Consider the following 15,493-nt stretch of genomic DNA (forward strand, 5'->3'; position numbering starts at 1 on the left):
CTTATATATATATATATTTTATACATATATTATTTATATATGCTTTACGTATTCCAAAGCACCTTCCCGGCAGCGGGCTCCCCAACATTGAGATGGAGACTATGCCAAATTCGTGTGTCCATTTTACGGATGAGAAAGCTAAGCCTAAGAGATGTTGAGTGCCTTGCTTATGGCTGGGCTTCCCTGGTGGCTCAGATGTTAAAGAATCTGCCTGTAATGCAGGAGACCCAGGTTCAATCTCTGGGTTGGGAAGAGCCCCTGGAGAAAGGCATGGCAACCCACTCCACTACTCTTGCCTGAGAATCCCATGGACAGAGGAGCCTGGCAGGCTGCAGTCCATGGGGTTGCAAAGAGTCGGACACGACTGAGTGACTAATACATTTACTTAGTCAGAGGTGGAGTTAGAGGCAGAACCTAGGATTTGAGACATCAGTTCTAATTTTCTTTCTCCTTTCCTGGACTCTTAGAACAAACTTATAAATGATTATGGCTTTCCAGGTGATGCGAGTGGTAAAGAATCCACCTGCACAAGAGACAAGGGTTTGATCCCTGGGTCAGGAAGAGCCCCTGGAGTAGGAAATGACAACCCACTCAAGTATTCTTGCCTAGAAAATTTCATGGACAGAGGAACCTGGTAGGCTACAGCCCATGGGGCCACAAAGAGTTGGACACGACTGAGCATACACACATTATAAATGATTATTATAATATTAATAATCATTGATGCTAATATTCATTCTTTTTTAAAATTATTTTTTGGCCACACCACACGGCATGTGGGATCTTAGTTCCCATACCAGGGATCAAACCCACACCCTGTGTAGTGGAAGCAAGGAGTCCTAACCACTGGACCAACAGGGAAGTCCTGCTAATATCCATTCTTACTGCCCGAGGCTGTAGATGTCAGATAGGAGATTAGGACGAATATTCAGAAACCTCAATTCAGTCAGTATTATCAGCTTAATTCCTTTCTTCAGCATTTTCCCCCTTTTCCTTCCTTTACTTTTTATTATTATTGCAGAATTGGTTACTTCTTCATAAAAATGGAATACATTTTGCTTTTGTTGAGTAATGCTCTAATTATCTGAGGTCTGGCAGTAATTGGCTCAGCCTGATCATGGCTGTCCATTCCATGAAGGAGGCCATAGCAACAATGGGAATTAGGTTACGCTCTTAAAGGCAGGCACGCAGCAGGGAAGGAACAGAAGCTTCACAGAAAGCGGAAGGTGGTGGCTACTGCCCTGGAGCGTGACCTTTCTAATGGTCATGACCTTCTCTGCAAGGGTAATTACCACATCCATTGGTTAGCGATGCATCTTTCATTTCTTCTCCACTTCCATGCCCTTAAGTACCACATAATAATAAGGATAACAAACAGGGCTAGGAAAAGGGAGGGAACATAACCATCTCACGTCTGCCCAATGCTTTACAGTTTATACCGTGCTTTTACACACCATATAGTTTAATTATATGACGGAAAAAGCCCTTGAATGGAATTGTCAGAAGACCTAACTTACCAGTTCTGATTTTTGCCATTCAGTGGGTGATCTTGAGCAGTTCAATTCACCTCCCTGACCTCTATCTGTTAAAGAGGTCAGCTTAGATAACTCTTACGCCTATACTAACACTTTATTACTCTAACCTTTACACCATCTGTTAGAGTTGACAGCAATTACTACCCCCGCCCCTACCGCCATTTTACAGGAAACTGCAATTCAGGGGTCAAATGACATGCCCAGACCCACAGGGTAAGCGACAGAGGTAGCACTAAATCTAAGTCTTCTGGCTTGAAATGTAAGTCCTTCTACCTCAGTAAGCACTGCTGGACATGCACTATAAGAAAATAAATAAATACCTGAAAAAGCTGATTTATTAATAAAAACGCTGACCATGAGAAATGAAAACTTGCTAACACAAAGATATACATGACCCAAGGGGAACAGGTCACAGCCTGATTGAGGTAGGTCCACAGTCCATCTTCTTTGAATGTTGTGGTACAATGATTTGACCAATCTGTGAATTCACAAAAGAGGGATCCGTTATTTAAAAAGGTAACAAGCTAGTGGTCATTCTTCAAGAAGATAAAAATCGCTGCGTTCTATTTAGGGAGAAGAGAAAGTAACACATAATAGCACAGATCAGAACTCAACTTAAAGACTTTATCTTCCAAATAAATGTCACCTCAACAAAGATTTTTTAAAAAATGGTGTTGTTAAGGCTATGACAATACTGCGTTGGTAGTTGGCAGTGAAGGAATAAAAGCCAAAACCTTTATAAAACCATCACTAAAATCAGCATATTCTGCATAAAATAGACCGGCCAGAAGTTAGTTATTCAAGGACTTGATAACTGAGAATGATTATATATTCAATAAATATTTGTCTGAGAAAATTCTCTATCTTATCCATGTTACAGCCAAGACAAGGGTGTATTACAGAATTGAACATAAATTCTTATTAAGGGCTCAGCTCAAGAGGCCATTGTTGAGGACACAAGAAATCCTATAAGCACCTGGCTGTCACTGCAACACAGCCTATAGCAGGCAGTTACCAACTGCACTTGTGCAATGGGACCACAATTAATCCCGCAGAGGGAGAAAAGCCAGGTGAGAGGACTCATGAGTCAGACACCCCTAAGAAAAAAAAGAACAAGATTCATATGGTCACAGCTCAGTTTCTCTGCAGGAATATCTATTCATATGTCAGTCAAAAGTGAGGTCTTCATGATACTGACCCACTAACCCAGGAAGCCAAGAACATCAGTAGGGAGAACACAGGCAGGAATAGGCAGAAAAAAAGGAACAGAGCTTCCAGGTAGTAAAAATGAAAGTCACTCAGTCATGTCCGACTCTGCAACCCCATGGACCGTAGCCTGCTAGGCTCCTCTGTCCATGGAATTCTCCAGGCAAGAACACTGGAGTGGGTAGATGTTCCCTTCTCCAGGGGATCTTCCCAACCCTGGGATCGAACCCAGGTCTCCCACATTGCAGGCGAATTCTTTACCACCTGAGCCACCAGGGAAGCCCAAGGTAAAAATCAGTGACATCTAACAGGCATCATGAGCATTCATAAAGGACAAGGAAATAAGAATTGTATAGATGTGCACCTTGAGGTTTTATAAATGCCTCTGACAATTCGATAAGTAGTTCAGACATTTTCCCAAAGCAGCACTTAAGAGCTCCTGGGACAGAAAGGAAATGAGTCCTTGGCTTCACTATCAACTGTCTGACCATTTTAGTCCTGAAAATCTTTTTTTTTTTTTTTTTCGGAGTCCCATTTGATTTCCAACAATCTTTCATGAATATATGCCAGAAGCATTCTAAGGGCAATCTTCACAGAGCAACAATCAAGGTAAAAAAAAAACTTTAAGGCAAATTACACTCTCTTTAAAGCTGCTCATTAGGACAGCAAACAAAGATGCATTCCACATACACACCTGATAGACAAAATATATATATATAATTTCCAACAGCAGGCTTAGGAAACAGCTGCTGAGGGGAAAGAATATCTACTTTCTTTCTGCTTCTGAATGTCTACTGTTCCCTTCTGGGAATTTTTTTGATAACACTGCATGACTTCGAACAGGAATTTTCACGGGACTGATTTCATGTTTATCGAAGATATGGCTGCCAATGGCCACATACATTATGTTATGAAATACAACACTTTAATGTATACTAATAATACATTTTTTTCAGGTGGCCACTGGGTAATAACAGGGAACTTGTGCTCCAGATCAATCATTTTCATCTTTAAATAGCTTTGACAGTTATGGTGTTCTAACACTGATCTAAAAATCTTTGTCCCTGTAGCTCATAGGATGTTGACACTCTGTCCACCCTGAAAACAGACCTCACAAAAGGGGAAATGCAGAGGCTGCTCAAAGCCAGAGTAGCTAGAACTGGATCCCACGAGGAGGAGGGTACACAGCAGTGTTCTAGCATTAGTGTTTATAATAAAGAAGGTGGGATGACAATGAGGCCTTGTTAGAAAAACGGAGTGAAAATTCCCTTTTGACTTCTGTGAAGTAATGATAAATGGACATGATGCTCTTGTTCAGTGTAAAGAAATATTGTGACCATCACAAAATAGCAAAACAATAAATTAAAGTAACAAAACATGTTCAGCTAGTCTACACAGTTGTTAGTGAATGTAAGGTGGGACTGTTTCTAAGAAACAAAAAACGTAATACAAAAATTGCTTTGGAGCCAGAGAATAAAGACAAAGAGGAGGGAAGAACCAAATGCATGTAATAAGAAAGCAACTTGGAAAGAATGAATGTGATGGAAAATTACTTCTGTCCTTATCAATACAGTCTTATGCTGGACACAGCCACCGCACAAGGGTGACTATTTTTAGTGACAAGAGAGAGTGCGGAGAGACAAGAGTGGAGTAAAATCTGGCTCCTCTCCCTGAGGATCAAGTCCAAGGGACAAGCTGGTCCAGGGGCCCAGCTTCAAAAGGTTTTCCAGGAATATGCTTTATTTTCAGGCCTTTAAAAGGGCAGCTCTTTCAACAGAAAGAAGCATTTTTTAAAAAAAAATCTTTAATTTATTATACCACAGGACATAATAATCTAAGCAGTTTTAAAATTTCAGTGCTCAGGATTACTGATGGTCTTTGACAAGAACTGAGATCAGGGATCACAACCTTCTGACTCAGCTCCATTTGCGATGGTGACGGTTACGCTAAGCTCCAAAAGCATTCCCTAGTGATCAGAGACACCAAAGGTGTCCGGTAGAAACAGGGCTGTCAAGGTAACTGGAGGCCCTCTCCATGCCTATGGCAGGGCTAAAACCAGACCATTTCATGAACATCAATTAACAATCTCTAAACAAAACAAAAGGGACTCTTGAGAGTCCTTTGGACTGCAAGGAGATCAAACCAGTCCATCCTAAAGGAAATCAACCCTGAATATTCACTAGAAGGACTGATGCTGAAGAGGAAGCTCCAATACTCTGGCCACATGATGTGAAGAACTGACTCACTGGAAAAGACCCTGATGCTGGGAAAGACTGAAGGCAAAAGGATAAGGGGGTTGCCGAGGATCAGATCGTTAGATAACACCACTGACTCAACAGACATGAATTTGAGCAAACTCCGGGAGACAGTAAAGGACAGGGAAGCCTGGTGTGCTGCAGTTCATGGGTCCGCAAACAACTGACACGACTGAGTGACTGAACAACAGCAAACAACTTGTAATACTGGATGTTTCTGGAAGGAGATGTGAGAGGCTGCAGACAGCATGGGAAAAATTACCTTTCAAAATCTAAACAAAATTTAACCTAGAGAAAGCCAGCTGGTGAGTGGGGTTGGGGGAGTAAGGAGTGGTGGGACTTGGGATGCTAAAGAGGAAAAGAAAAAATGTAGGAATAAATTTTCCACATCTGCTAGAATCATTCCACATTTTAGCTCAAGCAATAGACTTGTATTCTACTGGCAAAATCTAAGACTTGAGCATGAATGTAACGGGAGTGTGGATGGAAACAGATCAGCAGTAAAGCCTCTGCCTCTAGAACCAAATGCTCCTAAAACCTTCAGAATAAATAAATAATAAACAGTTAGGCAATGGCAACCCACTCAAGTACTCTTGCCTGGAAAATCCCATGGACAGAGGAGCCTGGTGGGCTGCAGTCCATGGGGTCGCTAAGAGTCAGGCATGACTGAATGACTTCACTTTCTCTTAAACCAATAAAATCAAAATAAACTATAAGCTCTCTAAGTTTTTCCAGTTAGATAGCCTATTCCTAGGTCTGAAAAGCACAAGCATGCTATTCTTAAGAGCTAACCAAAATCCTCCTCGCTTCAATTTAAACGCTGTTCTTATTCGATCACCTCGGAACAGCTGGACGTCACTCCCTACATGAGCCCCCCCACCCCCACCAGCCACTGACAACCTTCTGCACGGCTACTGAAAAGTTGTTTTCCTTTCTCAGAGAAGCAGAATAAGTGATCTGCTGTTTTCTTCCAAGTTATTATTTCCAACCTTTCAATCACTGTCACTGTTTTCCCTTCAGTTCTAAGTCCTGACTTGATATTTATCAAATGGTACGAGCTTTCAGAGTTCCATGCCTTAAGTACTATGACCACCTCCACCCCACTCCCTCAACCTCTCTACCACCAACTTTTCCCCCCTATTTTATTTACTTATCACTTCCCCTTGCTTTGTACTTGAGCAACTGATTTTTACTCATCTCACTGAGGGATAAATCTGCACTTATATGAGTCTATTTTTGACCACTTCTCAAACTTATCAAGGTCACTTCAGAGTTCAATCTCTTCCAAACTACTGACAACTAACCTCTCCTAGCATTTCTTACAGCTTCCCGATGCTGAGACAGTCTTTAAGGACGTTCATTTCACTTTTATTAGGGCATGGTTTATAGTCATCCAGCCACAATGTGATATAAAAGAGTTTACAAGAAACAGTGTATCGAGTGTGGGTGTGTAAATCTGCTATAAGAAAAATGTATACTTACAGATGAAAGATTCATATATAAACCAGTCACACACGATGGAAAGGAAAAATAAGAAGAATACGTAATAGTGATGGTTGCCAAAACCTACGTCAAAAAAGAAAAACAACATATTTAACACTTTCTTACAATGATTTTCTAGAACAAGGTCTTATTAAACAATTTTCTGTCAAAAGCTTTCACTAAAGTAAAAAAGAACTAAGCTGTTGTTTTGCTTTTAAATGCCATTAAACCCAAACCAAACAGCTTTGATATGTCCTGTTCAAATGTCCACATCAACTGAACTAATATTTATTCAATACTTACTAAAAGAAGACACTTTTTTTGGAGAGAACAAAGCTTACTAAGTAAATCCTATGCAGCCCTAGGATGGCCTCTACAGTGCTGGAGGGAGATGAGTGGGCAGGAGCTGGGGCGAATCATACCATCTCTTCCTTCCTTCCATGGAATGAGTTTATACAAGTATGACTTCTGGACATCAAGGACTGACTCAACCAGGAGAACCCAGAAGACAAACAGGGGCAAGAGATACCTTGGAGGGAACTGGATACAGCAGAAGAGGGGCAACCTGCGATGCCTGAGAAAGGTCTACAGAAGCAAGGGAAGGGTGAGGGCACCAGGTATCCAAGCCCCGCTGTTGCATGTGCTGCCCCCTCCCCATGCTGGAAATGGCAGCATTTTGACGCTAATGACACAAAGCTCCTTAGCCACCATCATGTTCCCAGCTTCTCACAGCCCAGCAGAAGGAACAACACCCACTGGAATCAGGAGACCCTGATTTACAAATGACAAGTTGTGTGACTACAGGTAGGTCATTTAACTTCTGATTCAGTGTTCTGAACATGAGGAAAATCTCTCTTCTGTCTACTTCACAAGCCTGTGGCAACCAAAGAGGATGATATAAATGAAAATACTATGCAAACACGGTGTGATAAAAATATGTGGGCTTATATTATTGTTTTCCCACTGCCATTCAAAGCTGCCTGTCATTAATGCTATTCATCTCATCCCTATGGTGGGATGGGGTCCACAAAGCCTGGGAACACAGGAATGATCTCTTCACCCGTTCTGTAAACACAAAAGCTCACAGAAGTGTTAAGTCACTCAGTCATGTCCGACTCTTTGTGACCCCATGGACTGTACCCTACCAGGCTCTGTCCATGGGATTCCCGGGTAAGAATACTGGAGTAGGTTGCCATTTCCTTCTCCAGGGGATCTTCCTGATAGTAGAGAACATCAAAATGCACCACGGAAAGGTGCCTTTTGTTCATCAAGATTCTACAAGCATAGCCTCCCCTTGAAGACTCATGAGACTCTGAAGTTCTTCATAATAAAGCCCTGTCTTTTACTGTGAAGGCTCAGAGGAAACCCAGGGCTTGCAGATCAGGACAATGAATACTCCCATGGAAGGCAGACCCCAGACCTCTGCCATCTCTGGCTCAGGTGCCTACCTGAGCCTGGAAGGCAAGGAGAAAAAGTGACTAAAAGGGATAAGATACAAATTATGGAAAGAACATGCTATCTGGAGTGGAAAACTGATACTACTAAAGTGAACTCAAGCAAATAATTTGACCTTTAGTATTTTCCCCAACTCTAAAATGAAGATAGTAATATCAACCTCTCATGATCAAATAGGATACTATCTATAAAGGTGCTTTAAAATTATTATCAACCTCAACAATCAGTGTTCTGAAAGTATTAAGACCACAGAGCTGATCCTCTGACAAGCAAGAGCTACAGATGCTTAGATCCTTTGATGCTTACTGCTTTTTCTGAGTCACACGCATTAATGAAAAGAGAGCTAAACTTCAGATGGAAACTTGACACTCTCACCTATGCACCGTCCAGTCCACATGCAGTGTTGATCGTACCGAGCCACACAGGAGTTGCACACGTGGCAATGGAGTGACCTTAATGGCTTCCTTATCTAAGGCAACAATTAAGAGAGCAAAAAGCAGATATCAGAATCCCAAAGTGGTAACAAATCAAAAGCAAAATCTTGTTTCTAAATTATAAAGACACACTGGCACAAATAATCCTATAGTGATCATCACTTCACTCAGGCTCTGGAAGGCCTTGTTGCTCTTGCTTCTGGGTGTCTACTTTAATTGGGCCATCAACAAGGGGATTTGGAGTCCAGAGCCTACTGATACCGATGAAGGGGAAATGGGGCAGGACCACACAACAGGGTGAGTACCGGACTAAGAGAAAGCGAACACGAGTTACATTTCTGGCTCTGTCAGTAATTTGGGGAAAGTTACTTCCTCTCTTTAGGCCATGAATCCTCAGTTGCTAAATCAAAGGTTTCACTAGGTGGTTTCTAGGGTCACCATGATCCTGAGACTCCAAGTTAGTTCTAACATATGCTTCATGGCAGGAAAAGGCAAACCAAACACACAAAGAGATTCAACTATAGGCAACTTCAAGAGATTATAAACATCATTCTCTTATATGTTCAAGGCAGAAAATTGTTCTGACAGCAATGCGAAATTTAAAAGAAACCAATTTTATACCTGGTAAAAAGAAAGGTGTATAAATATACCAGGAAGATGTGAACAATGCTTACATGAGCATTGTAACAAAGAATTTGCTTTTACTATGGGAAAAGAATTATAGAGGAAAAGACTCACTCACAAGACAGGATGTACAAAATGTTCTGAAGTCCAGACAGCCGGTCTCTGCAAGGGTGATGATACTCTGAAAGACATTAAGTTTGACCTTACATTTGCTTTTTACTGGGGGAATGGATGATGCATGGTTATATACCATTCTCACAGTTCTCTCTCCAAACTGCAATAGCTAGAAAAGCAATTTAGAAGACCTGCCACCATATCATTCTGTGCCTGATATATGTGACTTTTCAAGGCTGCATTTTCAACCACAGTCAATAAATTAGAATGCACAAAAATTGCATCCCCTCCCTGTATTCCATGAATGGCAATGATCTCTCAGTTATAATATGCTAGAGAAAAATAAACACATACATTATACACTCATAAAAAAGGAACAAAAACCACCTATACATCAGAATTGATGGTTATAAGTTCCAAAGGCAGGCTTTCAGGAATACTGGCTTTAGATAACAAAGAAAACAACAATCTCCCCAACTTCTAACATTCATGAGCAATGGGAGACACACCGTGACTCCTGACAATTTCAGTCTGAGGACAAGAAAGGGCATCTCCTCAGCCAGTAAGGAGGAGGACTCCCCTTGGCCTCATCCTAGATACTCTCCATATATTTAATAGGGGAATTTAAGCTGTATGATCATTACCTAAGTATTATTATAAAGAAGCAGGAACTCATATCTACTGACAGAAATTATATCTGAAAAAGTCTTGGTGGTATATTACTGTAATGGAAAATAAAAATATTTTTTAAACGTTCATATAAATAAATGACAGTGAAGAAATCTGTTTGCTGATTTAATTATTCCACATTTACGCTGCACCTATCATTTGCCAGGCTTCCCTGGGTCTCAGAAGAATTCGGCTGTAATGAGGAGACTCGGGTTCGATCCCTGGGTTGGGAAGATCCCCTGGGGAAGGGAATGGCAGTTCACTCCAGTATTCTTGCCTGGAGAATCCCATGGGCAGAGGAGCCTGGCGGGCGACAGTCCATGGGGTCACAAAGAGTTTGTCATGACTGAAGCGACTAACAGACTGATTAGCTGCCAGGCACTGGAGATGCAGTCACAGTAAAAACCGACATGGTTTACCACACCCTTCTACAAAACAAACCAGTAACATTACAGAGAAAGCTCACCATTTTCTTTTCTTCTTCTGAAGCCTTAGTGAACCCTGGATCAGTTGTCCAAGTCTTGTAGAAAAAATAGAGGAAGGCTACTATGCTGATAATGAAAACGAAATACAAAGGGGTGCCTGCTACATGTGAAAGCCAAGTTAAGGAACATATCAGACTTCCAGTAAGAACAGCCTAATTGTGATGTAGGCACATTTCATCACTGGCACTTAAGAGTCTCTTCACTCGGCACTCTACTCTTGCCCTTCCTACATACACACACCACTACGTGGACTAACCCTAAAACCTGGTCCCACCCTATGGTCTACTCCTATAGGAATTTGCTCACAGTTGGCTAATAATTATCTCTTCTCATCAGCTGAAACTCATATAAAAGACTGAGAGGAATAGTTGCGGTATATGAAGAACCTCCTAAATACTGAAAAACCTTCCAGATCCAAACAAATTCATATCTAATGGGGTAATTGTGCCTTTCTTGTGCGCATCTAAAATAGTATTTTCTGGTCACCTAATAAATTTTAACAAAACTATTCAAAGAAACAAATCACTGAATTCAGAGATTCTAATTAAAAATATTTCCCTATATATTAGATTAATGCTGGCAAACATTTCTTAATGGAAGTTTAATAACATAAGTCTTGTAGTTGTATTAGGCTGAGTTAATTCAGAAACAAAGAAATTGCTCTCCTTGCAAAGTGGTTACAAATTAGATACTATTTGGAAAGGCAGATATTATGGATAAGTTAAGATAAAGTGTTTCAAAGATAGACATTACCCACTTTGAAGTGCTTTTAAAGTGGTTCAAATCCTTTTGTATCAAAAAGGAAAATTTTGCTCCAGGGAAGGACAAATGAATGTGCAATAATGAACCAATAAGCCAGCAGTAAACCAGTTCTCCTTGTCCAATTAAAATCATTATATTGACACGGTAACTATATCTGCCTTCGGAGGTGTTGCCAAGCTGCCTGGTGCTAAACTTCAGAGTGGAAAAACGTAGCCATAGAACAAACTCTAAACTCTTGCTATTCAAAGTGTGGTCCGTGGACCCACAGCAATGGCTTTACCTGGGAGCTTACTAGAAGGGCAGAGCTCCAGACCTCACCCCAGACCTGCAGAAGCAGACTCTGGAGTTTACCAAGATCCTTAGGGGAGGCACACGCACATTATAGTTTGAGAAGCACTGCTCTTACCCACAAAAAACCAGCACAAACACATCTGGTTCCAGTAGGCAGGAATGATTGGTTTAGCTTATTGGTTTATCTGCAGATGGGCCTGGCTTTATGAGAGACAGGATCCAAAAAAAAAAAAAAAAGCTATGTGAAATTGAAATTGCATTCCCCTAAAATCCTGATCAACATACATGACACAGTCTCAAAAACCTCCAACTGAATCACAGGATAATCTCATATACTGAGTGGAACAAATTTGGGGCTCCTGTTCCGAGTAATCTTTAAAACAAATCCTGCAGAAATTGATGGATTCTCTCCTTCCAAATAAACGGATCCCTTCACTATATTCCCTCACATAAAAACCAAGCATTCTTTGTTCCCATGCCCTTGCTTTGTATGGTTCACTGCTCTCAAGTGTTCCCCACTTTCCCCATCTACTTCTAAAATCATACTTTTAGGATGTCCAAGTCCTAACTGCCTTCAAGACCTTAAGCCTTCCTTTCACTTGAGGTCTTTCCCTGTGGAAAAGGATTCTCTCCCTTCCCTGAACCCAAGAATGTTAATTCTATGGCACTCAGCTCTGGATTATAGTTATCTGTAGACAATTTAACCTCCCCAGTTAGCCTGTGACCCTTTTGTAGCTAAAATATTTCTCAACATGGATCTGAGATCTGCCATTTTATAACTTGGATTAACTGGTTTTCGTTCTTTAGCTCTTTTATATCTACACTGTAGATCTACACTACAGTTGCCCTATAGGCAGATGCTACAGGAGCTGCTTCCAACATTTTTATTAAGTGCTCATTCTGTACAATGCACTGGCTTCCAAATGACAGACTTTCAGGCACTTGAAATTGGAAGGCAGAGCTTACACCTCCAGGATAAGCAGCAATATCACTGCTTGTACAACACGCTTTCCTGCATGTGTTCCTCTGTTCGCCACTGTCTCTTTTCAAAAGAACAGAATGTGAAACAGAGCAAACACATCTCAGGTGTGTCCTGACCAGTGCAGTAGACTGTGAGATGCTGAAGGCTTTTGCCTGGACACTCACATCCTAATACTACTAGACGATACACTGGTTTCCTTGAAAGCCGCATCACTACAGATACCTGGCTGCTAGTCAAAGCTCCCGGCTCTTTTTCATTTGATCTGAAGCTGTGTCATTCTCATCACGATGTGCACTTGTATCACGCTGACTGTCTGAAACTCAGTATTAGGATTTCACATATTTATCCCTCTTAAACTTAACTCAGCTATAGCTGGAATCCCAAACGTCATGTTCAGTGGTTCACCATCTCTTTGCTGAATCTTAATCTTAACCTCCAAACTGAGCAGTAAGACCTTCTCTCCTTCTCTCAAACCTACCTCATAAAAGCCACATATCACTTGCTGTACACTCAAAAGGCACTAAAAGAAACTGTTCATCTCAAGAGCTAACCTAGAGCTGCTCTTAAAATTCCAACATATAACCTTCCACATAGATTTTGTTCATAAGAGTAATTGATAATAATAAAATAATAGTTATTATTTACAGAATGGGGACTATGGTCAGCATTTTACAGACATCCTAACAGAGTAATACATGCAACCACCTGATGAACTTGGTACTGTTATCCCTAATTTATAGGAAAACTGATATTCAATAAAATTATTTGCCCAATGGTACCGTGGCTCAGCAGGTAAAGAATCAGCCTGCAGTGTGGGAGACCTGGGTTCAATCCCTGGGTTGGGAAAATCCCCTGGAGAAGGGAATGGCAACACACTCCAGTACTCTGGCCTGGAGAATCCCACGGAGAGAGGAGCCTGGTGCACTACAGTCTATGGCGTCCCAAAGAGTCAGACACAACTGAATGACTTTCACTTCACTTCACATAATAACTAGTAAGGAAAAAAAAAAAAAAAAAAAAAGCCAGAACTCCAATTCATTCTGTCTGATTCCAAAGACCACACTCCTTCCACAATGTTCCCAGGCTCTCTTCCCGTGATGGGCAAAGCGGCTGTGGGAGTGGAGGCCCCATGCAATCCAGACACGGCAACACTAGTCTACACCTTCAAGATGGGTCTTTTCAGGGCAGCACCTCAGTGCACACTGAAGGCAGTTCAGATAGCATTTAGCATTCAGCTTGGAAAACACTGATCTGATGGCGCCACCTACTGACTGACCTGGACCCACCAGCAGCAGCCTGGGCGCTTATTAGAATAACTGGCTTCATGCTGTACATGTCAGTAAAATACCTTCCTGCCAACTCCAACATCTTTTAAGATTCTGTCCAGCTATGGAAATCAAATCAGTCCTTCTCATGTTATGACATCTTCACAAATACTGAACAGCAGTAAACTCAGCTGAGTACTAACTAAATACCTCTGTAATTGAGGTTTTCAAACTATGATGGAGTAACATTTTTGTTAATACTGACACTACAAATTCGAAATAATTCAATGTAAAAACTACCACACTTTTTTGATGCAAAATCTGAAAAAGCATGAGTTACCCACATTTTAATAAGTCATCAAGAAACACAATTTTTAAACTATGTTTACTCCACTGTGTATGAATTGGTAAATAAAAATATCAGTCAGCCCTTTCAGTACCACATCAATTACCAAAACATTTACTAGCCTTGGGACTTCTATAAGTGATAAAGTATTTTTGTATCACATAATATCACCCAAGCCTTTATTAAATGGTGGTCATAAGACCAGTGCTTAAAAAGCTGCCCTCACAGCCATTAAAAAGAATACATTTGCATCAGTTCTAATGAGGTGGATGAAATTGGAGCCTATTATACAGAGTGAAGTAAGCCAGAAAGAAAAACACCAATACAGTATACTAACGCATATATATGGAATTTAGAAAGATGGTAACAATAACCCTGTGTACGAGACAGCAAAAGAGACACTGATGTATAGAACAGTCTTATGGACTCTGTGGGAGAGGGAGAGGGTGGGAAGATTTGGTAGAATGGCATTGAAACATGTAAAATATCATGTATGAAACGAGTTGCCAGTCCAGGTTCGAAGCACGATACTGGATGCTCAGGGCTAGTGCACTGGGATGACCCAGAGGGATGGTATGGGGAGGGAGGAGGGAGGAGGGTTCAGGATGGGGAACACATGTATACCTGTGGCGGATTCATTTTGATATTTAGCAAAACTAATACAATTTTGTAAAGTATAAAAATAAAATAAAATTAAAAAAAAAAAAAGCTGCCCTCAAATCAATAATTGAGATGAAAGTTAATGCAATAAGATCTTTTGAAAAGTCAAAATGACCCCCATGGTATACTATGCCATTTATTTAAAGGAATCTGAAAAGTACTAGAGATAACGCTCAGAAATAAAGAGCATCACTAAAGTAAAAACATGCTATAATGAAGGGTGATAAATGCACTCAGAACTCATATGCCTCTCTCACTTTACATTTATTCCAATGAAAAAATAAACTGAGTGAACGCATCTCTCTTATAAGCAGTATTCTTTCTTTTCAAGTATATCACTCCCAGAAAGAGAAATAACAGAGTTAAAGGAATATGCTTAAAGGTACATGTCTTTTCACCACATCCCTTTTCCTGGCCTGTAAGGAAAGCAAGGCTTTTAGTGGCTTCCTAGGGCCCTTTGAGGGAGAGAAAGGAGCCTTGGAAAGAGGTGGGAACTCTGAAAACTGGGGAAAATGCTTCCTTCCTAATGGGAGCTATAAATAGCTATTAACTAAGTTGTACACGACTGAAGCGACTTAGCAGCAGCAGCAACCGCTATCCAAGGCAATGGCTGCTCCTGCTGCTGCTAAATCGCTTCAGTCGTGTCCAACTCTGTGTGACCCCATAGACAGCAGGCCATCAGGCTCCCCCATCCTGGGATTCTCCAGGTAAGAACACTGGAGTGAGTTGCCATTTCCTTCTCCAATGCATGAAAGTGGAAACCCACTCCAATACTCTTGCCTGGCAAATCCCATGGACAGAGGAGCCTGGTAGGCTGCAGTCCATGGGGTCGCTAGGAGTCAGACCCGACTGAGCGACTTCACTTTCACCTTTCACTTTCATGCATTGGAGAAAGAAATGGCAACCACTCCAGTGTTCTTGCCTGGAG

At 41.1% G+C, this 15,493-nt stretch overlaps 1 protein-coding gene across 3 annotated transcripts in view; it reads right to left on the reverse strand.

The window, feature by feature from the left end:
• ZDHHC13 (zinc finger DHHC-type palmitoyltransferase 13) overlaps window positions 1-15,493 on the reverse strand; it is a 52,603-nt gene that overhangs the window by 4,317 nt on the left and 32,793 nt on the right. For 2 of the 3 annotated variants that reach the window (XM_044943492.1, XM_006045633.3), the window contains 5 exons: window positions 10,241-10,365; window positions 9,110-9,172; window positions 8,309-8,402; window positions 6,479-6,562; window positions 1,856-2,013 (listed from right to left, as the gene is read on the reverse strand). In XM_044943492.1, the coding sequence (XP_044799427.1) occupies window positions 1,856-2,013; window positions 6,479-6,562; window positions 8,309-8,402; window positions 9,110-9,172; window positions 10,241-10,365 (524 nt within the window). The remainder of the gene's footprint in view (window positions 1-1,855; window positions 2,014-6,478; window positions 6,563-8,308; window positions 8,403-9,109; window positions 9,173-10,240; window positions 10,366-15,493) is intronic. The other variant, XM_025286298.2, reaches the window with a different exon arrangement.

This window comes from Bubalus bubalis, chromosome 5 (assembly GCF_019923935.1).
Source record: "Bubalus bubalis isolate 160015118507 breed Murrah chromosome 5, NDDB_SH_1, whole genome shotgun sequence".
NCBI classification, from domain to species: domain Eukaryota; kingdom Metazoa; phylum Chordata; class Mammalia; order Artiodactyla; family Bovidae; genus Bubalus; species Bubalus bubalis.